This window comes from Phalacrocorax aristotelis, chromosome 1, assembly GCF_949628215.1.
Source record: "Phalacrocorax aristotelis chromosome 1, bGulAri2.1, whole genome shotgun sequence".
Classification (NCBI taxonomy): Eukaryota; Metazoa; Chordata; class Aves; order Suliformes; family Phalacrocoracidae; genus Phalacrocorax; species Phalacrocorax aristotelis.
Window position 1 is genome coordinate 34,836,693 of NC_134276.1, and position 25,887 is coordinate 34,862,579.

General features: G+C 44.5%; 2 protein-coding genes across 15 annotated transcripts in view; one reads left to right on the forward strand and one right to left on the reverse strand.

Annotated features, from left to right (window-relative positions):
• NAA16 (N-alpha-acetyltransferase 16, NatA auxiliary subunit) overlaps positions 1-2,165 on the reverse strand; it is a 75,269-nt gene extending 73,104 nt beyond the window's left edge. For all 4 annotated transcript variants that reach the window (XR_012659657.1, XR_012659660.1, XM_075087675.1 and 1 more), the window contains exon 1: positions 1,793-2,165. Coding sequence is in view for 2 of the 4 variants with exons in the window: in XM_075087675.1 (XP_074943776.1) it covers positions 1,793-1,846 (54 nt within the window). In the remaining 2 variants the exon portion in view is untranslated. The remainder of the gene's footprint in view (positions 1-1,792) is intronic.
• On the forward strand, positions 1,181-25,722 carry MTRF1 (mitochondrial translation release factor 1). Of its 11 annotated transcripts, none has more exons than XM_075087802.1 (11): positions 1,705-1,810; positions 2,992-3,187; positions 13,893-14,351; positions 18,136-18,227; positions 19,076-19,157; positions 19,391-19,498; positions 19,590-19,762; positions 20,957-21,074; positions 22,271-22,407; positions 24,012-24,110; positions 25,500-25,722. In XM_075087802.1, exons 3-11 carry the CDS (start codon positions 13,916-13,918, stop codon positions 25,620-25,622), a joined length of 1,368 nt encoding a protein of 455 aa, XP_074943903.1. In that variant the 5' UTR covers positions 1,705-1,810; positions 2,992-3,187; positions 13,893-13,915; the 3' UTR covers positions 25,623-25,722. The 11 variants fall into 11 exon arrangements, with proteins under 11 accessions (XP_074943948.1, XP_074943929.1, XP_074943903.1 ...); XM_075087784.1 differs by having other exon boundaries at positions 1,760-1,847; XM_075087820.1 differs by lacking the exons at positions 1,705-1,810; positions 2,992-3,187 and adding exons at positions 11,294-12,552; positions 12,633-13,324.
• The last annotated feature ends 165 nt before the right edge of the window (positions 25,723-25,887 follow it).

Sequence of the window (25,887 nt, forward strand, 5' to 3'; positions counted from 1 at the left end):
ACACTTTAGAAACTGACTAGTCACAACACAGCGCCAGTTAAACCTTCTGAAGGCTTTAGAAAGCCAGCCAATTTCAGCTTCACTGAAGTTTACCACATCTCTTTTCCTTGCCTAAGCACTTACATTTTGTCCACTGCTTAATAAAAAAAGTTAGCTAAAATATGATCTCCAGAAAAGCTCTTCTATATTTCAGTTGAAAAAACTTTAGAAGTGACAGCTACGTGAACTTGCTTGCTACTGTAAGAATAATCACTTAACTGTTCTAATATTAGTCATTTATTTTTAGCAGAGAGAAAGAGGAGTGCTAGAATGACTTACTAGGATGCATACCACACGCATGCAGTAAGCAACAAATCACCACTAAGAACCCCTAAGTCTTTTAAAATCTGCATACTACCCAAAGCAGGTAAAAAACAGCTCTGAAGCACCTGCTGAAAGGCACCAGCCACATATGGCTTACACAGGCTTACACATGCTGTTTGAGCTCAGCTTCCTGAGGACAAAATGCTCACCTCTTAACCACAAAGTTACCGAAACTAGCCTAACAGATTCCGACTAACTGAAGAAATTCGTGCCTGCCAACAGATTGCTGCTGCGCTGCACAGACCTCCTCTGCCTGCGGGCGAGCAAACTGGCACAAAACACCTCGACTTTGTTGAGGCTGGAGCTCCATTACATTGAGAAGTTCATGAAAAGGGGAGGCTGGTGATTTGTTGTGGATTGGGGGATTTTTCTTCTTCTTGGGGGAAGGAGGGCTTTTTTTCTTTCTTTCCATAAGAAGTGAGCATTATAAAATACACAGTGATTGGGTAGAAACTTAGAGTGAGCTCCTTCTTTAAAGTTACCTCACAACCACTAAATGTACTTTGCACCATTAAATCTCAAAGAGCTGAAGCAGCCCAAGATAAAAATTGAGTCAAAGTAGCCCAGCACATAAAAGTTGAAACGAGTCTTCCAAAGGTCTTATGGAGTCAGGACACTTTAATCCACCAGACGTCTTCAACTACACTTAAGACTGGCCAGCGAACTAGATTTAATCGAGTCCCTACACTAAAACAGACGTCGCTACTGGAAGCGAAGCGCCTATAGAGATCGACTTCGCAACACCACCAGACCCCTGCAACGCCTGCACCGCGCTTCCAGGTCCTCCCTCCGCCCTCCCGAGCACTGCGCCGCGGGCGGGAGGCGACAGCGGCGGGCGCCACAGCAGCCCCCGGCCCCGGCCGGCAGGGCAAGGCCGGGCTGACAGCTCCCCCCGGCCGCCACTTCCAGCCGCCGGCGGGACTGCCGGGGGCGCGGGTAAGGGCCCGCCTCCGCCGGCGGGAGGGACGGGGAAGACGGAGCGGCAGCGTTGCCCAGCCCCGCGGCCGGAGCTCGCCCCGGAGTCACCGTCGCGGGCGGGGAGGAAGGAGAACGGCGGCCCCCGGGGGAGCGGCGGGCGGCTGGCTCCCTCCCTCCTTCCCGCCCTCGCCTGGGGGCGACGCCAGTCCCCACCAGCCCCCCACAGCAGCGAGGGGAGCTCGCCCGGCCTGCTCGGCGGGCCCCAGACAAAGGAAGGAAACGGGGACGAACCGGGACGAGGAGGCGGCGGCAGCCCCGGCACCCCCCGCGGCGAGCGCGGCCGCCGCAGCCCTTTTCGCTCTGCCGGAGCCAACTCCAGCGGCGGGCGAAGTAACCAGCGCAGCGGGTCGGGGGGCAGCGAGCGAGGCCGGCGTGCGAGGAGGGACAAACGCCGGCAGAAAGGGGGGGAGGGGGAAGAGAGAGAGAGAGAGGAGCCGGGCCGGTGGCTCACCAGGATCCGCTTGAAAAGGTTGCTCTCCTTGGGCGGCAGCGGCACGGACGGCATGGTGCGGGCGGCCCCCGGGCAGGCACGGCGGGAGGGAGGGAGGGAGGCTGGCGGGGTGGGGGCGGCCCGGGAGAGGCCGCCGGGCGGCTGTCGGTAGGAGGGAGGGGAAGGAAAGGAGGGAAAGAGAACCCCAAACTCGGCGGGGCGGCGGCGCGGCTCCTGCCCGAGCGGCGGCGGCGGCGGCGACTCTTTAACTCATTGGCCTGCACCGCCCTCCCCACCGGCTCCCTCCGCCGCTCCCTGCGAGCGCGGCCCCTCTGCGCAGCTGCCGGGGAGGCTTCGCCGCCCGGCTGACGCTGCAAAATGGCAGCCGGGGTCCCCTCCGCGCAGGCGCACCGTCGCCTGCCGCTCGCCCGCGCCCTGCCCCCCGCCGCGGCTTCCCCCTCGGGTCGGGGCATGAGGGGATCTTCCGCGGTGCCCCCCGCCCGCTCGTCATCCCCCTCCGCCCTCCCCGCCATGAGGGGAAGGCTCGGCCTCTGTGGCTGTGGTGCTACCCTCTCGGCGGCCCTGAGGGGTGTTACCTGCCGCGGGCGAGGCGGGCGGCCCTGGGGGTGGCGGGGGGAGCTGGCGGCAACGCCCCGGGGGGAGGAGTGGGAAGGGGGATCCCACCCTTGGGGGTCGGTAAAAACTCGTCCGTGGCCCCGATGACGGCTGTTCGCAAGGGAAGGACTGTGGAAACGGGGTGCTGGAGGGGTTTTGCAGCGTTTGGCCTCTCCGGGAGGGCAGAAAATGCCCTTTGTGCCCCCGCTGCCCTGCTTCTCTGCCTCAAGTAACCGAGTTGGCGCGGCCGCCGTCCCAGCAGCTCGCTTATACTGGTGGTCTGGGGAGCCGGGCTGCCTGAAGGCCTGGGAGGGGGTGTTGGGGGAAAAAGCGAAGTCTCTGCGAACTGCAGAGCTTTGGGAGGCTGCGTGCTTGCTGTGCCCTGGCTGGTATTTAAGGAAACAACAGCACACTTCGCAGGCAGATTTCTAGCAAGCGGGGATGTCGTCTATTGCACTAATGCATTTTTCAGCAGTTGGTTATGTAAAACTTCCCAGCGCTATCGTGCATGCTTGGAACAGTAAGCGTTTATTCATGGCTTGGCACCTTCGCCAAAGGAGGTTTAAGGTCTTTTGAAAATAATTTTTTCTTCTTGTTATTCTTAGAAATCGTTCTTAAATGAATGTTTGCAAAAATTTAAAAACCAGCGACAACAACAAAAAACCAACCAGAAACACTAAAACCATTTGGCCTGGGGCATTTACTGAGAAGGAAAACTGGTTAAACTGTCAAGGTTGCAACCAATTAAAAAGTCTTATCTTACAAGGAAAAAAATTAGGCATCTTCAATGAGAATCTCTAGGTAATTACCCTTTAAAAATATTAATTATATTTTGGTATGTTTTAAAAGGACATTAATTTTGTAATAAGATGGTTATCCACCTACCGTCCACATGACAAATGTGATAGATACCCACAGTAAAGCAAGCGCGTGGAAAATAGTATATAACAAGAGCCAGTTAGAAAAGTCGCGTAGTTAACATTTTATTTGGTTACACATAAAGTAGGTGACTGTGTGACTGTGACTGAGGATCCCAAGCAGCATGTCTTTGACTTGTGACAAGGCTTGCTGAAGCTGATGGACATGATGGCTGCTTTCCTTTCAGGCTAAAGGAGAGAATAAGAGAGTGGACAATTTCTTGGAAGGCAGTAACCTCGATGATGGGCTAACTTGGGGACTACTAATTAGGAAAATAAAAATGTGGTAGGCTTAGGAAGCCTCCTGAGATGAAATTATCAAAGGCGAGGAGAATATTAAAGAAGTCCAGTGTGTGCTTTCCTCGTTCTTCTTAGCTGAGCATTGGTTTATGGCTGCTGTTTTTGTGGATGGTGGTTGTTTTCGGTGTTGTTTTGTTAATTTGTTTAGATGTATGGTCTGTAATAAGTTTCTCTGCAGAAGGAAGATCTTTACTGTGTTTATTTCTCACTTTTTTTTGTTCCGGCATGCTTCTAATGATGTCACTTAGATTGCTGATAGCAGTGTGTGTATTTTCTGCATGTTATACCCAATTTACTGTTCTTTCTGCTCTATGGTCTGGTACTGCTGTATTTGGTATCTGACTTGTTCAAAGCAGGAGTACAGTTGACAAGGATGGCCAACTTGACTTTGCCCTGCTGCATCATTTTCAGAGCCTGTTTGTACCACAGCACGTGTTCAGAACTTGTTAGAACAAGCTCAAGCCTTGACTTCATGGACTCTAGTTTTCTGTCTTAGCAAAAGGCGTGTTGTGCATCTGGTTGGGTTGAGTCATAAAAAGATGCATCTCCGAGATGCAGGCAAATACTGTGGTAGGTGGACCTTTGGTCTGAAGCAACAGGACTGTTCTTGACAGCTAAAGGTCTCTGTTTCCTGCTAGTCCAAATACTGGATAGAACGCTGTCTGAAAGTAGGCAAATTGCAAATAAGCGGCAGGGGTTTGATTTTCATTTAGATGTGTGTCTGTATTAAAAATCCATGTTAAAAGCAGCAAGAAAGGGAAAGTAAGGAGGCAATAAAAGAGACGTTTATAGACGAGCTGGGAGCGAATAAATGAGTTGGGGGGGCTCTTTCAGCTCTAGCTGAAAGTGAGGTTTGGGAGCACAGTCAAGAAAACTTGTCATTTAATCCCACTGTGCTGGGCAAAACAAAGCTCTTTCTACAGGCGTTGTTAATAAACAGGACTGTATTCAAGACGCGTATGAATCTGTCACCAGTGTTTCCTTCAAACAGAAAGAATTTCAGAAGTCTGTTGACAAACCATTTGGGTCAAAAGGCGGGAGCAATGTTAAAGTGATATATACATTATAATGACGTAATTTTGCCACATCCCTCATGTTACTCCGTGACCCGTCAATGTCAGTTGGTATCTGTAGAAGTTGTGGCACGCTGCTTGCAGATCGCTAAACCGCGGTAGGGCCCCCTGAGCGAAAAAGGGCCTCTGTGTGGGCAGGGACCTGCCCTCAAGCCAAGCACATGGAAAGGCCGGGAGCCTGTTTTGTCTGATGAGCCATTTCTTTGCCTCTTCTTTCCAAAGCAATTGGCATTTTAGGATTGCCAGATTTTAAAGGATGGAACTGCCACATCTGTCTCGAAGCCCTGAAGCCTCGGTGTACTTCTGCTGTCACTCCTCCCTTTTGCGCCCAACGTCCTGTGGGCTGCCATGGTGGCTGAGGAAGGCAGTGGCAGCCTGCCCTGAGTGGCCTCTGTCCCATAACCAGTGGTCCTCACCAGCTCCACAGGCAGCTGCTTCGGACCTCAAAGCAAAATGTGAGGGAGATGGAAGCACAGGTGGCAGCAGGATTTCTCATCCTTCATACTGAATTCCTGTATTGCAGTATAAAAAGCATACAGTAAATATGGGGAAAGAGTGTATCTTATATGTTTTGAATATGCGATGCATGGGCTAGGTCCTCTGGTTGATGGTGCATCTGGAAACCCTGCTGACAGTACAGAGTCCAGCCCTTGTCTTGGCCATGGGGTCCCTGTGTGGTCTGCTGTTTGCTAGGGAGGGCTGAGAGTTTGTTACAGTCTCTATTTTCACACTTAGAATTAAGTTAAAGAACTCGTCACCAAGGCATAATAAAAAATGAACCATGATCACTTTTAATTAGAGGATTTAAGGTATGGACCATTACTAGCTGCACTAGAGCTGATTTGATTTTCCTTGGCCTACCCTCTTCTTTTAAAATCAATTTTTGAGTGCATGGTCTGCTTACATTTTTCAGGTTCTTCCTAGCTTTTTGCTTGTCCTCCCATAGATTACCTTCCCAAGATTTTTAAGTATCAGATTGCATATTTAGACTCCCAATGTAAGGGTAATTTTCTTACTCCCTTTCACTGAGGTCTAAGTAATAGTGGAAGAAGAGTGAGGCGTGGTGGGGACAGTGTCTGGACAATGGTGTCTCTCATGGCACAGCACAGCCGGCTCAGGCCCGGGGAAGCGCCTTTGAGGTTTGAGGGTGCTGTTTGCTGCATCCCTGTTGTAGGTTGGATCAGCTCTGGGATGGGTCCTGTTCTCTGGAAGAACCTTTTAATCTGCCTGCCTTGCCTTCTTTCCTAGGGCATGGAGCAGAACGAGAACCAGTCCTCAGATCTAAACAAGCCAAGTGGTTAGTTGTCATTCATGTGCTGATGAGGTTTGATCCAAATCTTCCCATCAGTCAATCGGTCTAGTTTTCAGCCTTTTGGAATATTTACCTCACCAAACCCCACTGATGTTACGTGTGCCAAATACCAAATTTTTACCTTTTTTTAATCCTGTTGAATGACAGTAGCTGGGAAGAAAGAAACTCAGAACACAGTGGGGTTTAAAGCATTTACAGCAGAGTTGGGTTTGTTCAAACATGAAAGAGGTGGGGAAAGTTACTGGAATAAAGCAAACTTCGGAAGAAAAAAATTACTTTTCTGTCCATGTGGGGCACCTAAGGGGAACGTAAAACGTAAAACAGTCTCAAGCAGCAGAATTTTTCATCTTAGATGTTCAAATACGTTTTTCTCCTATAGCAAAGAGTAAGTAAATTGAATTTTTGGGTGATTATATGTATAAAAACCCAGTGTTACTTAAGTCTTTTTAAAATACAGATATAGGGAGGTAATTGTTTATAATTGTTTAATATTGTCTATTAAAATGTGCATATACATAGTATGTTCTAAAACATACCTTATTAGGAAGCTGCAGCCTGTTGTAATGATAGTCGGAACAGTTATGTTTATTAACATTTTATAACTGATGTTTGGCTTTAGTAGCATAGCAATAATTAATTTTAAATATAATTGAATAGTGAGCTTTGACAACTTAAAGTTGTTTTACACAGACTTCTCTGAAATTAACCTTTGAATAACCAGATTTGAAACAGCATGTGTTTTCAGCCCACGTTTTGGGAAAATACATGGAAAAGTGTATGTAATATAACATCTTAGAAGTCAGAAACAGACGTGAATATTCCGATTTGTTGTTACTCATGCCATTTCTCCCAAAGCACTGCTGAAGTCAGAACATGTTACTGTGTGGCTGTGAGGGAGATACTAAAAATTAAGACTTATTTTTAAGGTTGCATTCCCCTTTTTTTTATTTTGGGGCTTGTGTTTCTCAAAATAAAGCAATGTCTGCCTTTACTGGTAGCGTTGCTCAAGAGATGCGTGCAGACCTTTGGTGACGGTACCCCAGTGCCTCTGTTGCAGAGGGCTGGCTGGCCATGCGGGCCGGAGCCAGAGCACGCTGGGAGACGTGTTTTTTAGCAGGCATGCTGGGACTGCGAGTTTTTCTGCTCTACTTCCTGTCTGCCATGGCCTCGCGTTTCAAGGAAGGATCTGTCTGGCACTGAAGTGGGTGGACGGTGAGTGCCAAAGCACCTTGGTGGGTGCTGGGGAGCAGAGCCCCTGTTGCCCCTCACAGCTGCCCTCCGCTGCTCTGTGACCTCCTCCTGCCTGCTCCTGCCTGCTCCTGCCTGCTCCTGCCTTCCTCATCCACCTGTAACCCTTGCAATGAGGGACAGCTGCTAGGGGGACTTTGTGCATGGTTTTTGGGGGGGTTCGCTGCGGGTAGCTGTGGTGGGAGGCAGCAGTGTATTAAAAGTGGCCTCGGAGGCACAGCCTTGAGCTGTTCCTGTCACAGCGTGCATTGAAATACATGCCCCTTCCCTATGCCTGCATATTCTTCTGTGTCTGAATATAGTTGCGTGGAGTTAATAGCATCCTGATTGTTAGAAATTATTTGTAAAACCTCTTAAAGTGGTCACAGCATTGATAACTGTTTCTTGACTGGAAATTAGCTTTTTAAACTCTTATTTTTTCATTATTTTAATAAGATTATTACAGTTGTCGCTTTTGCGTGCTGGTTTTGATTTGTGATGTGCATGGGGTAATTTTGTAACTTTAAAAAGTTATTAAAATCTGGTTTGGAAAGCAGTTAATAGGTCATCTACTGCTCATAGCTCTGTAAAAGTTTTATGTGTGCTTATTTCTGCACATCTGTGATGCAGTAGTATCTCTCTGAAAAGGAGAGATATTTACCATCGCAAAGCTGTTTTGCAATTTCTGACTTCCTTGGAGGTCTGCATCATGCCATTGCTTCGGTTTTTTAGGGATTTAAAAGCAATAATTTTATTTTTGAGATCTCAGGCAGAACTATAGTACAAATTGTTACTATTTAAGTACATCACTTCTTAACTACATCAGTAAAAAAATGAGTTAGATGGTTATGATTAATATATTTAATTAATTAAAATAAAATATAACATGAATCTTTTAAAAATGAGTTAATGATGGGTAGTACTTGACCAAATGATGATGGGCCATGTGGGCCTGGAGCAACTCCAGTGCCATCAGCAGAATTAGGGCTTTTGGAATTGTGTCTACATGTGCCCCTGAGCAGCTAAGTCCAGGATTTTAGCTGATGAGCCTGATTTGTGCCTTTTGCTGTGTTCCTGGGGAAGGGCACATGATCCCTCTGCTACAGCCAATTTTAGTCACTAGAACAGTCCATGTGGGGTATCGTTGGCTTTCTGTCAATTAAAGCACTCCTGAAGTTGCCGCTGTGGGTTCGATAGCACCTTCTGGCTGGGGAATTTGGGGAAGGTGCAGAAGTACAATAAAGGTCCTTCCCTCCTTCTGCAGGTAGTAAAACAGACACCCAGGCAAGCAAGATGCAGTACTTCTGGTTTTAATGCATATTGCTTTTGCTTTGTTGTGGACAAATGGATGAAAGTAAATAAGTGCGGATAATGAGTGAGTTGCGTAGTTAGAATGCCATAGCAATATGTTAATAAAACACCTGAAGATGGACAGAAGGTCTTGTCACTGATGAGTAAAAAATAATTGTGTCAGAAAACTGAACTGTATGTTTCAAGGAGATCCTGTTGCAAAAGTTTCATGCTCTCACTTTCTCTGAATCCACTTTTTTGTAAAGGTCAGTGGACAGATGGGATTGTGGCACTGGCAGAAATATCACAGAATCGCAGAATCACAGAATCACAGGTTGGAAGGGACCTCAGGGATCATGTAGTCCAACCTTTCTAGGAAGAGCACAGTCAAGACAAGATGGCCCAGCACCCTGTCCAGACGACTCTTGAAGGTGTCAACATGGCCAAGTCAACCACTTCCCTGGGGAGATTATTCCAATGGTGACTGTCCTCAATGTGAAAAATTTCCCTCTGGTGTCCAGTCGGAATCTCCCCAAGAGCAATTTGTGTCCATTCCCCCTTGTCCTCTCCATGTGACTCCATGTAAAAAAGGAGTCTCCATCTTCTTGTAGCTACCCCTTAAATACTGGTACATTGTAATGAGATCCCCCCTAAGCCTCCTTTTCTCAAGGCTGAACAAACCCAGTTTTACCCAGCCTATCCTCATATGGCAGCTTCCCAGTTGTTTGATCATCTTGGTGGCCCTTCTCTGGACCCCTTCCAGCCTGTCCACATCCTTTTTGTATAGCGGGACCAGAACTGTACACAGGACTCCAGGTGTGGCCTGACAAGCGCTAAGCAGAGTGGGATAATGATTTTTTTATCTCTGCTGGCAATGCCCTTTTTGATGGAACCCAGCACCCTGTTGGCCGCCTTGGCCGCAGCAGCACACTGTTTGCTCATGTTGAGCTTTCTGTCTACCAGGACCCCCAGGTCCCTTTCCACAGAGCTGCTCTCCAGCCAGGTGGGTCCCAGTCTGTGCTGCACTCCCGGATTATGCTTTCCCAGGTGCATGACCTTACACTTGTCCTTGTTGAACTTCATAAGGTTCTTGCTGGCCCACTCTTCCAGCCTATCCAGATCTCCCTGCAGAGCAGCTCTCCCTTCTGGAGTGTCTACTTCCCCACTCAACTTGGTGTCACCTGCAAACTTCATCAGGCTACACTTGATGCCATTATCCAGATCACTTATAAAGATATTCAATAACATTGGGTCCAATATTGATCCCTGGGGGACTCCACTTGTGACAGGTTGCCACTTGGAAAAGGAGCTATTTACCACCACCCTTTGGGTGCAGCCTGTCAGCCAGTTCCCCACCCACTGCACAGACCACTTGTCTAGGCCATAACGCATTAATTTCTCCAGGAGGAGACTGGGGGGGACCATATCAAAGGCCTTGGAGAAGTCCAGGTAAACAATGTCCACCGCTCGCCCCATGTCAACCAGGCAAGTCACTTTGTCATAGAAGGCCACCAGGTTTGTCAAACACAATCTGCCTTTAGTGAAGCCATGTTGGCTTTTCCCAGTCATGTGCTTCAATTGACTTGTGATGGCCCCCAGGAGGATTCGTTCCATAACTTTCGCAGGGATTGAAGAAAGGCTGATGGGCCTATAGTTACCCGGATCCTCCCTCGAGCCTTTCTTGTAGATAGGGGTAACATTTGCCTTCCTCCAGTCCTCTGGGACATCCCCTGTTCTCCATGACTTCTCGAAGACTGTGGAGAGTGGCCTTGTGATGATGTCAGCCGTCTGTCTCAACACCCTCGGGTGGATGTCGTCAGGGCCCATTGATTTGTGGGGGTCAAGCTCCTGTAGTAATTCATGTACTAACTCTTCCTTCACTGATGGTGGGTTGGTGTTTGGATCAACCGGCAATTTCGTTCCCAAAGCCTGGGATCCGGCATTGCTGGTAAAGACAGAAGTGAAGAAAGTGTTGAGGACCTCTTTTCTGCATCATTGGTGGTTGATTCTCCTTTTCCATTTAACAGTGGGCCTATGTTTTCCTTCTGTTTCTGCTTGTGGTTGACGTACCTGAAGAACCCTTTCTTGTTATTTTTGACATCTACAGCCAGTTTCAATTCAAGCTGGGCTTTTGCTTTTCTAACTGCATCTCTGCACACTCTGGCAATGCGCTTGTAGCTCTCGACGGATCATCCTCCACTTCTCCATCTCTGGTATGCTTCCCTTTTGGACTTGAGTAGGCTCAGGAGGTCATGGTTGAGCCAAGGGGGCTTCCTGCTCAGCTTACTTCCCTTTCCTTTGTAGGGGATAAATTGGCTTTGTGCTTCCAAGAGAGAGTTCTTGCAGAACTCCCAGCACTCACTAGCTCCTTTGTCTTCCATGGAAGCTTCCCATCAAATCCCTCCCAACTGAGCCCTGAGTGAACTGAAGTTTGCTCTTCTAAATCCAGAACCCTTGTCTTAGAGGTGACCTTCAGCATACTCAGCAGGATCCCGAACTCCACAATATTGTGGTCACTGCAGCCAAGGCTATCACTAACCGAGGTATTACAAAGCAGGCTTTCTTGGTGTGTGAATAGCAAGTCCAGCAGTGCCTTATTCCTGTCTGTCACATCTAACATTTGTATCAAGAAACAGTCCTCTATACGTTCCAGGAACTTGGTGGATGACATGTCTGGGTAGTTGAAGTCACCCATCAGGACCAGGTTCTGTTGGCCAGAGGCTTGCTTTAGTGCCCCAAGTATCGTCATTGTGGTTAGGAGGTCGATAGCAGATGCCCACTGTGAGGTCCTGCTTGAAGATGACCCCTTTGACTTTAATTCAGAGGCATTCGATAGAGCAGTTGCAATCACCATAGTTGACTTCGATACATTCAAGGTTTTCCTTAATGTAGAGTGCAACTCCTCCACCTCTTCTACCCTGACTGTCCTTACGAAAGATCTTGTAACCGTCCATTACGATCCCCCAGTCGTTTGAGTTGTCCCACCATGTTCCAGTTACTCCTATGATGTCATACCCTTCTGAGTGGCACGGAGATCCAGTTCCTCCTGTTTGTTACCTAGACTGTGTGCATTTGTATACATACACTTGAGGTGATTACTCTTCTGTTTCACCTCTTGGGAGACAGCTAAGGAACCTTTATCACCGCACTGCTTGGCCTGACTTACTCCCCCATTGGATGTGCTGGTATGAGCATTTTTGCAACGGATCCCACCCCCAAGTCCTTCAGTTTAAAGCCTGCCACACCAAGTTAGCCAGCCTACTGCTAAAGATTCCGTTACCCCTTTTAGACAGATGGATTCCATCCCTCCCTAGCATGTGGTTGTCATTGAAGAACACCCCATTGTCATAAAAGCCAAACCCCTCACGGTGGCACCAGTCATGTAGCCAGAAGTTGATATACGTTACGCCCCTGTTTCTGGCTGCTCCCTTCCCTCCAACTGGCAAAATGGAAGAGAAGATCACTTGGGCACCAATGTTTTTCACTTGCTCCCCCAGGGCTCGAAAGTCTTCCTTGATTTTACCCAGGGTATGGCTCTCAGTGTTGTTCATGCCTACATGAAACAGTAGTAGCGGGTAGTAGTCTGTTTTCCTGATGAGTTGTGGCACCCTCTCAGCAACATCTCTGACCTTGGCTCCTAGGAGGCAGCATACCTCTCATGGCTCCCTGTCAGGTCAGCAGATGGGTGCCTCAGTACCCTTCAACAGTCACCCACCACGAGCACTCGTTTCTTTTTACGATGTCCACTGTATGTTACTGGTACAGTTTCTCCTTGCAGGGAACTTTGCAGACCTTGCTCATGGGTGTCCTCCGTCGTTAAGGCTTCATATCTGTTTCTGATTGTATTGGTGGAGGGTGCAGGCTATTGTGGAATCCTGCTCCTGTGAGTCACCAGAGTCCACGGTTCCTCATTCTTGGTGGTGTCTGCCACAGAAACATGATTCTGAAGCCACCTGTCTATCTCTGCCTCAGCTCCTCTAATACTGCACAACCTCCTGTTCAGCCACCTGATGTAACAGGTCGTCAACCTGTGCACACCTCATGCAGGTACTTACCTTTTTGTCAGGAGAGGGGTTTGGACATTTGCCGCACCCCACTGCCTGTACTGATGTTTCCTTTCTTACCAGATCCATCTGGGTGGATGCGTCTGACATCTCAAGGGCTTTTGCTGCTTGAACACTGGTTTTAGCTCTGAGGCGAGTGCCCACCATTTTGCCAGAGACCAAAGCATTTGCCTGAACTGTAGACCTACAAGCGGGCTCCCTCCTGCTCGCCCTGCCTGCGCGAACTGCCGCGCCACCTGCCGCGCCATGCTCTTCTGATGTGCCACGGCCTTTTTTGCCCGTCCTGGTCGCTCGCGCTCCCTAGAGGCCGTTTAAATCTCCCGCCGTTGCTTCTGGCCATGCCCCACGCCATGTCAGCTATTAAGGAGTGCTTCTTTATTTGTTAAACCTTTTCTGTGCGAGTAGTCCTAGAATATGAATGATTTCAATTTAGCCCCCTTGGTAGACCCTTGCACTCCAATATAAATTTTTAGAGCACAGCAAGAATTCATAGCATAGGTTGCAATGTTGATGATATAAAATGAAGAGGAAAAGATGTTTCCTAGAGCCAAAGTAATGCTAAGCGGAACCTGTGGCCTGCAAAACTGTAGGCCAAGTGTCTCAGAAAAAGACAGGGATTGTATTTCAGAGTACCAGCTTCTTACTCACTTTTTGGATAGAAAATGTTTATAATACTTATATGTAAATATATCATGGGAAGGAGTACACAGGGGACGAAAAGCACTGTGCCCGTGTCTTACATAGTACGTATACAGGTGAGTAATTTCTTGCAAGTGTACTGTGGTCTCATTGACTAATCTGTTGCAAGGCCAGCTCGATGTTACTAACGTCCTCCTGCCAAAGTTATATCTTGTTATTGTAGTGGGTATAATATTGCACATTAATTCTGCGCATTTCATACATTCTCTCTCTATAATTCTGCACCTCCAGTATAAATTTGTCTTCTCTGAGCAACATTTTTTATCCGCCGGTAAGGCATGAAATGGTTGGATTTTCTAATGGCAAAATGAAGCTGTTGTCTGTAAAACCGCATCTACAGTAGTTTTTCTGCAGCATAAATAAACTGTTTGAGGAAGTGGGGGCAGAGACCTTTTCCAACCTTCAGTATAAAGGTGTTGATAAAAGTTTCTGGTTTAAACCAGGACTAAAACAGAAGTAGTTTTGTCTATGACAGTTGCATTTGTGTTGGCGTAATCAAGAACAGGATTTGGGCCTGATACAGTTCTTGTGTTTGTTTGGTTTGGGGTGGGGTTTTTTTTGGTAGAATGCTCTCTCTTTCTAGAAAATAACGGTGGTCCATGTACTGTCTACTTTTGATTTCAGGTAGTGGAAAAATAAGAAAAAAAATGAAACCTTTCCAAAGTGTCTGTCTTTTTAAGAGCCTGCTTGCCAATTGCTACTGTCACAGTCAACTTCACAGATGTCTTCTCCCTCCTGTTGTGAAGAAGATAGGTTATGTGGTGGGACTGCACAACTGTGGATTTTGGAGGCCAAAATCTTTATTGGACACAGCTAGATTCACTCCGCCTTTTGACAGTCAGCATAGGAAAAAACATGAGGATTCTCGAGCATTGTGGAAGCATGAGGCCGTGCAGAAGTATCTGGAGACTCTAAGCAAGGAATACCAGCAGGTTACTCATCTGTTAAGTGCTGACTCAGTAAGTGACTTTGAGGAAAGAACCCTGAGGAGAAGATGTGCTGATCTGTCCCCCATTGCAGCTGCATTTCAAGAAATCAAAGAGGCTGAAAGAGAATTTCAGGAGTTAGAAGCAATGTGCAGAGGTGAGGAGAACATATCTACTTACTTGTTTAAAAACAGTAGCCTTGCTTGCGATAAGCTCATTGCCCAGCCTTTGAGAAAAGCTTTGGAATAAGTTAAGCCAGCCCTGGAACACTCTCTGGTCCTGCCTGCTCCTGTGAGCTTGTGTGCTCCTAGGGCTTTCTGCATCCAGCCACATCCTTCCAAGTTTCATCGCACCTCACTTCAGTTTGAGGTCTGAATACAGCCAACTTGCAAGAGTAGGGATCGTCTGGAATCTCAGGGCTATCTGTCTAGCAGGAATAGTTTGGAAATGTTTGTTTTAAGGTTCTTTTTTGATAGAACTAAGAGCAGCATCAACTGAATGAAAAAAAATTTAGTGAGCCTGATATACTTGATAGTTGCAGACTTCACCTGTGTTATTTAAAATGGGATTCCATCTAGCCAGTTCATTGATACTTACTGAGCAAATTACATGAACTTCCATTAGACCCTGTATTGTCAGCTTCCAATTTAAATGGCAAAAGCTAATATTTCTTCAAAAATATTAGAGGAGTCCTTCAAGGAATAAAAGTTGATGGTTATCTAAGAAGCCGCTGCTTTTCGATACTCTGCAACAGTAAAAAAAGAATGAAAAATTTTTTGGTTTTGATACCATTCATGAATAAGAAAGTACACATACACAGGGAGTAAAAGAATCTACAAAATAACTAAAGGCACAACATTTTGAGAAAAAATATAGAAGTGTGAGGAGGTGCGCACAGTGCACACATCCATTCTGCTGTGCCGAACTACACTGCTAAGTTCTCTTGGCTTAGCTCTTAAGCCAGGAGAGGGAAACATTGGCCTGGAGAGGTTGAGGCTTAATTAAAGAAGTGAAGCAAGGGAAAAGCAAAGAACAGGAGATACAGGTAGCCAGCAGTATAAATGGAGGAGGATGGAAGTTTGTGGTGCTTTTCAGAGAGAGAACCAGGGGGTGTTGACAAAACAGTAAAAGTCAGATTGAAATAAAGCTGGTAAAAATGTAACTTGTTTAGAAAGGTAGAAAACAGTTGTATTCTTTAGTTTTAGAAATAAATAGATGTTTGTGCATTTGGAAAAAATGGTGGTTATTGAAAATGTTTTAATCCCTGACCCTCTCATGTCCTCTCCACTGGAGAACAAGGAAAAGGAGTGAAGGTGAGGAGGGACAAAAATTTAACTCTGAAAAAGAAATGTTCTTGGACGAGTTAGAAAGTGTTAAGAAAACACTGGAAAATTTATACTTAAAAGGCTATTTTTGGATCAAGTAAATATAATGAAGAGTAATTCTAATTCCAGAAATTATGATGTGGATGAATGGAGTGAGTTCTAGCTAAAAGAAGGGAAAAGAAAAGAATGAGAGAAAATTACAGCCAAGAAGTTAATTAAATAGAGCCAAATTATTCTGTCTGTACTGTTTACCATGTGGCCAAGTTAAAACATAGATGTTCCCTTCATTTGACTGCTCTTTGTTTTCTGTTTAGCTCCCTAACTGACCCTCTTCTCTGTAGTACCTGATTTCCTCACAATTGCTATAGGATTTTATATCTGCAACACTCAGTGAAGCAGAGAAATATTATTTCCAGGTTTGCCTGTGGTGGTGTGAGTCACAGGGTGGTTTAAGTGAATTCTTAAAGGTCAGGTTTGTAGGGAGGTGGGAATGGGATGCCAGTCCTTTGAACCTTAAGCTTGTTGGTCACCACCGGACCATTCTTCCGTCTCTGCTGACAGTAGTTAATTTGATACTGTTTATCTAACTAATCACTAATGATGCTTTTTGGACCAGCTCGAAGCCTTTGATTCAGTACCAGCTCTGGGATGGAGCTGTGACATACTGGTAGGGAAATTTATGCAGTTCTTGCCTTATGTACAGGGGATGCCGGGTTCGAGTGTTGGTCTGGCGTCTTTTATTTAAGGAAAAAAAATGCAGAGCATAAATTTAAAACTGTGATACGGAGGAGCCACTGCTGTCCTTGCCCAGTATCCAAAGCGGGTTCAGCATCCCAGCCCGTTTAGTGTTAGCTGCTGTGAATGGGAACCAGGCTCCAGATGCCTCGGGATGTGGAGCCCACGGTCTTTGCACCTGCCTTTGAGATGCCTGATTCCTGCCGCAGAATCCAGAGCTCAGGCCACTAGTCATGCAAGGTGAGGAGATGCATTCAGCTACTGAGTGTCCAGTTTTATGCTGCATCTGAGGCAAACCTATGGTTTCCATGCTGGCCAGAAGGATGGCCTCCTCTTTGCTGTCTTCCTCCCTCTCTCTCTCTCCTGGCTATTCAAAGCTGCCTTCCCCCATTCCCCCATTTGTGCTGACAGTTGTCCGATTGTAAATTAAAGCTAGTTCAACTTGGCATGATAAAATACATGCATTTGTTTAACCAGACCTGTTGTTTTCTTTTGGTGAGTTGAATTGGTTTAGTTTCTGATGAGTGACAGAGCCAATCTTCAGCTGGTACAACAGTGGGAAGAAAGATGAAAAGGAGAGGGCGCTCCCTATTTTAGCAGTGGTAGGTTTTCCACTTGACTCCGTCTTCCAAGTTTCTACTTAGTCTAATCTAGTAGTCTAATAGTCTTAGTCTGATCTAATGCTAACTGATCAACGTCTTTAATTATTGTAAACTGAAGCCTCTATAGCAGAAAAGGTTCAGAGCTTCTGCTAGCATTACATGAGAATGTTTCCTAGTTTGGTAGTAAGCTCTAAAAGGTAGGAAGGGGCAATCTAATCACAAAATCATTTAATAATTTAGTTTGAAGAGGACCTCTGAAGGTCATTTGTTCTGATGCCCTACTCAGAGCAGGACCAGTTAGAGCCCAGGCCCTTGTCCAGTTGAGTTTGGAATATATCCAGGATAGAGATCCTACAACCTCTCTGACTCCCTGTTTCAGTGTCTGACCACCCTTAGGGTGAAATAGTTTTCTGAATATCTAATAAAAATTTCCTGTATTCCAGCTCATGTCGTCTTTTATCATGATATACAGAGTCTGTCTCCATCTTTTCAATGTCTTTCTGTTAGGTAGTTGTACACAATGATAAAACCTCCCCTCCACCTGCTTTTCTTAAGGCTGAACAAACACAGTTTTCTCAGCCTCTTTTCATATGTCCTTTGCTCCAACCCCTGACTATCTTGGTGGTTCTCAACTAGATTCACTCCACTGTTTCCATGCCTTTCTTGTACTGGGGAGCTCAAAACTGAACACAGTGCTCCAGATTGTGGTCTCACATGCTGAAGAGAGGGGAAGGGAATTTCCCTAAGCAAAGCAGAGTCGAAGTGAGGTCTCCCACATCCTGACGACTCGCATCCATAACTCCCAAATCTCACTGATCTCTTGAATAGCAGGAGACAGAGGGTTAGAAACCTCATTATTATCATCATACCTATATTTGTAATCTCACCTTAATGAGGTGGCTACAAATTGTTGAGTATATGGGTGTTTCTGGGCAAGTCTAGAAACAAAAAAATTTGTTGCATGAAAAATTGTAGTAAGGGAAGCTGAGAGTGAGTAACTGTCAGGTGAGACTGGCATCTGTTTGATGCAGATTTTGAGCCATAAACTGGAGATTGAGAGGTAAGATATCCGTTACTCCTTCCAGCACCCCTGCAAAATATGATAATTTAGTTAGTAATATGCATCCTGGCTTGGGCAGCTTGTATTTGATATTTCATGCTGGCAAAATGCAACTGCAAGCTTTTATGTGCTGCAATGCCTGTCTTTGGACAGCTACATTACAATTTGCTGTAAGCTAGGTGAGATTGGCTAACACCTACTCCTGTGGTTGGAATTTAGAGCTAGACAGCAGAGATGAGAAACAACTTCTGGAGCTTGCCTTAGAAGAGAAGGAAACCTTGGAGAAAAAATTCAACGTGTTGTGCAGAAAGGTAAGCCTGAGGTAAAATTATACAGCTTTGTAAATAAAAACGTCAGGAAAATGTTCCTTTGTGATCTTAACAATAGACACTGACACTTGTATTTAATGAAACAGAAGTCCAGCTTCTGTATTCTCCCTGAAACAAAGTGACAACATTAATTATTACTAAGCTTCTTACTGACAGTTGTGTCTTAGAAGGTTATTATTTTAGTCATTTTTGCTTGCTTGCTTGTCTGCCTGCAGATGCTGAAGGGGGACCAAAAAAATGGTGAGTCTGTGCTATTGAGACCTGATGTGACATCCTAGTAACTGGTTGTGGCAGTGGAGCGTGCGTTCTTGAAAGATTTCTGATTGGAACTTACAGCCTTTCATTTTCTCTTCAGCTGACAGCACCCCATGAGTGGGGAAATTAATTATAAGCAGAGAACCTGAAACGAATCAGTGAAGAGCTCTATGCTTGGGCTCATTTCTATGTTCAGTTTGAAATGAAATGGGACTTTCTGAAAAATAAGGTTAAGGATTAGCTGGGTTGTAGCTAATAACTTTGTGTTCATAGGTAGTTGGGGCTGGAGCAGGTGACCTGACACCTGACTTTGCGGTATCAAATTTTCAGCTAGCTTTCCTGTGGATGCACCAGCATATCCCATTTCCACACTGACCTCACTGAGTTGCAACAACCATTGGACAGTTTTTAGTCCTACTTACTAGTTTGCCAAAAGACATCGGTGGTTGTGTGTGCTCAAAGTGTGGCAATTATGAAGGCTGGCTGTAAATTTGATTAAGAGGAGACACAGATTCATGAAGGAGACCATGACATTCTTTTTTTTTTTCTTTTTTTCTTTTTTTTTTCCTTTTCAGCTTTTCCAGCTTCTAGTGCCAAAGAAAAAATATGATAGAAGTCATGTCATATTAGAAGTGACAGCTGGCAGAACAACTGGAGGTCAGCAAAGTCCCCACAGTAAAGATTACTTCAAACCTCCATCCAACTTTATTAAACCTCTTATGGGTTATTCTTAATGCCTTTTTATACTTCAATGGTTTAAAGTAATACTTTCTAAAGAAGGGTATTAATCTGTCTAACGACAGTGTGGTTAGAGTTGCAGCTAAATCTGAGAACTGGTGGCTGCCGTTTTGTTAACTGCTATTTATGTTGTAGCGCCTTTATATTTTTAGGAGACATCTGCCAACAGTTCACTAAAGAAATGTTTGAGATGTACCAGAACTATGCAGACTATAAACGTTGGACCTTTGACATTGTGAACTATACACCGGCTGAGATAGGTACGGCAGTTTTTCAGATATTCCACCAAGACAATGAAATTCAAAGCGGTGTTTCTCTGCTATATTTGTCACACATTATTTGTCTGTCCAGGTGGGTTGCATCATGCCGCTGCTCATATTTCGGGGGATGACGTCTACAGGCATCTGAAATATGAAGGAGGGACTCATCGAGTCCAGCGAATCCCTGAGACGGGCCTATCATCGAGAATGCAGCGTATTCACACTGGGACAATGTCAGTTATCGTCCTCCCTCAGCCAGAGGAGGTAAACTGACTGTTAGTCGGGGTGGTAAGGCGGTGTATCCCTGCTCACCCATTTTGGCATTGGAGTAGGTGTTACTGCTGTTTTGGGATTTTACTGGTACCCAAGTACTTTGTGCAAGTCCCGGCAAGTGAACCACAAGTTCTCTGACTCTGGAAGGCGATAGTCCTTGGCTCTGCACCTTACTTGTTTACATGGGTCATCAGAAGGAACTTTGCAGATATTTGCGATTGCCTGAAATGGCATGTAAATCAGTGATCATTTCACCGGGTGTTCCAGCCCCAACACTCACAAAGCTGACTGCTGTGAGCACGCCAATTTTAAATTACATCATGTATTAAGACAGGGAATATATCCAAGAACATATTCAGTGTTGCATAGTAATGTGATTATGCAGGTCCTTTTGATTTTTATTTTTTTTTTCATTTGAATTACTGGTGTCCTTCTCTGCTAAATCAAGGGCAGTCTGCTTTGAATTTGAATAAGTGACTGTGTTGGTTAGTGTTTCTGAGATCTTACTGATACCTACAGTTCTCACTTAAACCAGCAATTTACACACAAAATAAGCAAAAACAGATCCCTTAGGCTTTCCCTGCAAGTTCTCCTGCTTCCTTGTAACGCTTTCCTTGCAACATTGATCAGAACTGAATGTTCCTTTACCATCCACTGAGCTCCAGACTATGGTCCAGGTCATCATGGACTCATATTTCCAATGCTACAATCCTTACTTGGATCTGGATACACCAAGTTTTTCCTCAGTTAGATGTTTTTAAGCACTGTTGCAAGAATCATTCAGGCTTGCCTCGTGAACAAGATCCTCGCACTGCTGTTTAGAAGTAGTTTTTGATTACTTGCTTATTTCTCAGTCTCCCTGCCAAAGCTAGTGGTTTTACAAAACGTTCTTGATTTTATTTTGTTACACGCAAACACAGGCTCACACCCCACCCCCCCACCCCACCCCCTTGTTTTGTGAAGGACTGGAAGTGGGAGTTTGAAAATATAAGTGAAATATTTAAAGCATCAATTGCTTTGCAGAGATATTTCACATTGCATTTTTTTTGAAGTATAATAATTAGAGCTGTTACTCAGGAGCGGTTGTAAAGGAGCAATTTTTTGAGAAGTGTTTTTTTTTTTTCTACACTGATATTCAAAGTATTTTTAGAATGAGCAGAAACGAGTAATTTTCTTTGATTCTAGGTTGATGTTAAAGTGGATCCCAAAGATTTGCGTATAGATACATTCAGGGCCAAAGGAGCAGGAGGGCAACATGTTAACAAAACTGATAGCGCTGTGAGAGTTATACACCTTCCCACAGGTAAGTCTGGCTGTATTTCATACTTCTCATCACCCTAAATCTGTATCGTAAAGAGAAAGCTTGCGATCCTGCAAGCTGTCTCTTAGAGTTTGCAGGGTTGGGCCTTATACCAGAAAAAGGAGGTAGCCCCTTCTCATTCTGCCCCTCTTCCAGCAAGGCGACGTGTGAGAAAAGGGCAATGTACCAGTGGCACAATGGTCAGCGTCTTGCTATTATGTCAGTTTTGTCTTCAGAGGGAATGTTTAATGAATACACTGTCTTTGAAGGATGAAAGAACAAATGGAAGGTGACAGGGGTGGGATGGAAGATGTAAATAATTCATGCCACGGGCTCTGTACCTTTGGGAATAATGGCCGTTGGCAACCGAGGGTGTGCTTTGCCTGGCTTGAACCTGTGTAGTTACACGACTGAGAAGAAAGGAGACTTGAAGGTTTTTGTTCAGTACTAGATAATGCTGTCATAAGGTGAATAGGAAGGAAAAGGTATATTGATGGGAAGGTAGTGTATATACTGGACCACTCTGTCTTTCTCAGGATTTGTTTTTATTGAAATTCAATGGGCTTCTGTCTGTCCAGATGCAGAATCTCTTTAGGCAGAGGAAATTCCAGTAGTGACCTGAAAACAGCTGTTTCCTATATGCCTTTTTATTTCATAAATCAAATGGGAAGTAAAAATAAATACTAAATTTCATTTAAAGACCATTATTTTACTTTATTTCATTATTCATAATTAAGTTCAAGACTCTTCAGTATTGTTTAGACACCCTTCTCTGCTAGAATAATGAATTTTCCAGTCTCCAAGAGCTTATTTAGACTAAGACTTTAAAAACTTGCATTACACTGTTTTAAACACACTTCGGTAGACTGTGCAAATTACATTTTTAACATGTGATAGCTAATTGGAGTGAACCCTTTTTCTGGAGGCAATGTCAGAAATTCGTTTGCTTAATGAAATTTTAAAATATCCCTGACTTCTGTAGCACTGAACAAAGCCCCTGGTGCTGCTGTGAAGAGTTTAAAAACATACTAATGATTCTGGCCAGTGTGTTAAAATGACTTTTTATCCTACAGCTGAAAGGCCCTAGAAACCAGCACTCTGGAAGGTTTCATTTGGCTAATGTGTTAGAATTAATTTAGCTTGTTTGTTCTTTGTTATAATGGCTTTTGATCTGAGCTCTCTTGAATCCCTCTGTGAAGGACTAGCAGTTGAGTGCCAGCAGGAGCGATCACAGCAGATGAACAAGGAAATAGCTCTGCGGACACTGAAAGCTAAGCTGTACCAGCAGGTCATTGAAAAACAAATAAGTCAAGAGCAGAGTGCCAGAAAGCTGCAGGTGAGAGCATGTGATTGCTGAAATTTGGAGACGGCGCTGGGTTGTGGATTTGTTTCTGATCTTTTTGAGTGACAGTGACGGAGCAAGCGAGTGTGTGTGTCTAACCAGGTGTGCTTACGAAGGCGAATCTTGTGTTTTAAAACGGTGATTCTGTTTTTTACTTATCCCAGTTCAAGGCTAGTGTAGACTTCTCAGGCAGTGAAAAAGAGACATCGACTGTAGCTGGAAAGAAAAGAGACAAAAGACTAGCTGGAATTATCCAAAAAGCAGCACTCAGCATCCTGCATTTAATCCCCCTATAAGGGCCACAGTTACACAGAGGATCGGTAAAAAGTTATCAGCCATGAAAACTAGGATCTGAAGTTCTCAAAGTTGTATATTAACCTGTTTCTAAACCAGAGTGTTTGTAAGATCATTCGGAGCTTTTGAAAGAAACAGGTACATAAACAGTCCTGACACCTCGCGGTTAGGTAGCAGTTTATCCGGTAGGATTTAGGTAACCTTTTAAGGAAGAAACAGCTTCCATAAAAGAGTTACCTCAAGTTACGCTGCCAAGTGTGCTTTTCTCTTGAAACGTGTGATCATTCTTTTCCCATTCTTTGAGTATTTTCCCATTTGTGGTGTAAACTTCAACAGTGATCAACAGGAGTAAGAATATTTCGGTGTTACAAAATTATTTAGTGCTCCAAAGTTTCCAGCTTCGCTATTTAATGACTAGTTTCAGCCTGCATTTAGGTGTATTGTTTCTGCAGATTATTAACCCAGTCACTGTAAGTGGTAAGCCATTTATCTTTTGTTATTAATTTTAGCTTGAGAGCCTTCAAAGCTGCATGAAGGACTTAGATGTACATTTATATGAATACCTGAGAAAACCAGACAAAAGTAAATTACCTTTCCTAATGTTTCAGAATACATTCAATAAAGTCTTCATTTTGGAATACACGTGTGGGAGCAGATGAAATTTTCAAAAAAAGAAGCAGACATCCATTTCTCTAAGCAGTTTTTAGGATTTAATTCTCCATTTAAATAAAAGCGTTTAACCACACAACAATGCTACATTTTGGAGTTCTGCTTTAATACTTAGAATTGCTTGCACTCTTGCGCTCTACCACTAGAGGACCTCGCTTCATAGTCTCGATTTACTCCTCTTTCAGTGCTAGTTTCTGACAGCCAAACATTACTGGAACTGCTTTGCAACACGTTGACTTGTGCTGCTTCTGTTATTAACGGTGCCTGCTGTCATTATTTTTTGTGGGAGCTACAACACGCCAAAAAAGACAAACGCTTACATTTTTGAACGGAGGACACGTATAGACACAGCTCTTGCCTTACATGACTTTTGAGAGTTATGTAATTTTTCCAGCTACAGACCTGGAACAGAAGTCTACTGGAGGGTGTTAAAACTTGGCCTGTGATACAGAATCACAAATAATACAGTTTAGAAATGCCACAATATTTAGAAAAACCCCGTAGCTAGCCAGTGAGTGCTAGATTTGTAGGTGCAACAGGCTGATCCATTAAAGTTTATTCTGTTTTCGAGTAGTATTTGATATTTTTTGTAAAACATAATGTAGTAGAATTTGTTTTTTGCTGCTTCACTACAGTTGGGAACAAGAGCCCAGGCAGAGAGAATTCGTACTTACAACTTCACCCAGGACAGAGTCACTGACCACAGGATCTCGTATGATGCACGCAATATCAAGGTAATGGTTGCTTCTGGGAGTTTTTAAAGTTAGATACTTAATGTATACTGTAAGAAGAAAAAATGAACTTAGTGAAAACAATTTAATCAGGACATCAGATACCCAGCTGTGCTTTGGCAGAATGTTGTAGATTTAGAAAGCTTAAACTTTCTTTTCTGCCTTGTTGTAGGGTAGTGTTAAAGATGACTGGCACGGGATGTAGCTCACTGGCCTGCTGGTCTGTGTATTTTTCTCCTAGTGTACGAGTGAAAAATGATGAAGAGCGTGTAGTCCTCATTCGTGAACTCCGTGAGTCCCTTGGCCAAACTGGACAGGTGAAATCTGAGATTCTTGAAGCTTAGTACAGCCAAAAGAAAAACCTGACAAGAGGACTTTTTTATTGTTATTATTATTTAAGCCAGGTCTTTCCTTCTCTCTCTAATGCTGGAGTGAAGCAAGAGAAAAACTTTATGTTTGCCTCACAATCTGCAGTTAGAAGAAACTGAATCTGAATGCTTTAATTTTAAGATCACCTGAAACTTTATTTCTGAGTGAGTCTCTACATATGCCTTGAATCTTATTTATTTATTTGGTTGGGTTTTTTTTCCCAGGGAACAAATTTTTGTGCATTAACTGTATGGAAATTTTGTGTATTAAATTTATGGAAAATGTTTTGAATGGTAGGGCAAAATTTAGGGTGACCCCTTCACTGTTTTAGCTTGGATATTCAGTTTACTCTAAGCGCTGTTGCATAAGAAGCAACACTTTTGGAACTGTACCCAGTACCAATGTCCTGGGTGACTTCAGAGAACGCAGGGCACGCTGAATATGGAATGGTTCGTATTTAATGGAGTGGGGAATAGGTGCACAAATCCCTCAGTGGAGGAGAGTGGGAAGAAGTTCCATGACTGTATAAAATGACTTTCATTATTCAAGCTTTTCAGCTACTTAGTGTTGGGAACTTGTTATTTTTCTTGAGTGAAACTGAAACCATAAACTGCCCAACACTAGTTGGTTACACTTTGCTTGCAAAACAAACTAGTTCTGGGCATGAGCAACAGTATTTGAATTAGATCCTTCCATCCTTGATTGTTCTTGCTAGGGGATTTTCATGTAAACATGTAGGTTACATGAAAACATGGCAGGAAGGCACCAGTAGCTCCTTTTGTTGCTGCCAGAATCAACGTGCTTTTCGCAGGCAGCAGCAGAAGTCCCGCTGCTGCGCACCACACCATGTTGCTTTCACAGGGGGGGGGAGCGCAAAGACGAGCGAGTGGATGCGCTAAGATGAGACTCCAGGCGAAGTGCATAAGTGCGTTCCAGGAGCTCCTCGTTCAAGCAGTCGGCATTGCAGAATGATACTGATGTACAGTCTGTAATGCTTTTGTCTGTTGTTATTTTTTTTCACAGGAAATTCTAAGTGGGAAAGAAGAACTGGATAAGTTAATCAACAGACTACTGGAGTTTGCAGAGATAGAGGCTGTCACCGAATATCTAGAAAATTTGCAGGCTTTGGAAGGAGGAGGCTGCTGACGACCTTGCGTAGAGTTGAATCAGAAATGTTATGTTCAATAGCAAAATACAACAGACGCGTTTGTTAGATGATAGATGGATTAAAATCCATGCCTCTGTTTTTCGGTGTGTGACGCTCCTCTTTGTTATACTTTGCTGTGAATGGACTAAATTTATTACAGCAGAAAAGAACAAGCTTGGAGGTCTGTGTGCACACACCTTCTGTCTTGGCAGTATAGCTTTGTTAAGCCGGTCCTTCTCTTGACCATATCGCAGCTGGGAAGGT

Excerpts from the sequence above, each read along its gene's own strand:
- MTRF1 (XM_075087765.1), top strand. The coding sequence starts at position 13,868 with ATGTACTGTCTACTTTTGATTTCAGGTAGTGGAAAAATAAGAAAAAAA. Across the intron at positions 19,158-19,390 it reads AGCTGGCAGAACAACTGGAG|GAGACATCTGCCAACAGTTC; the intron begins GTCAGCAAAGTC and ends TTATATTTTTAG. Across the intron at positions 22,408-24,011 it reads AGAGTGCCAGAAAGCTGCAG|TTGGGAACAAGAGCCCAGGC; the intron begins GTGAGAGCATGT and ends GCTTCACTACAG.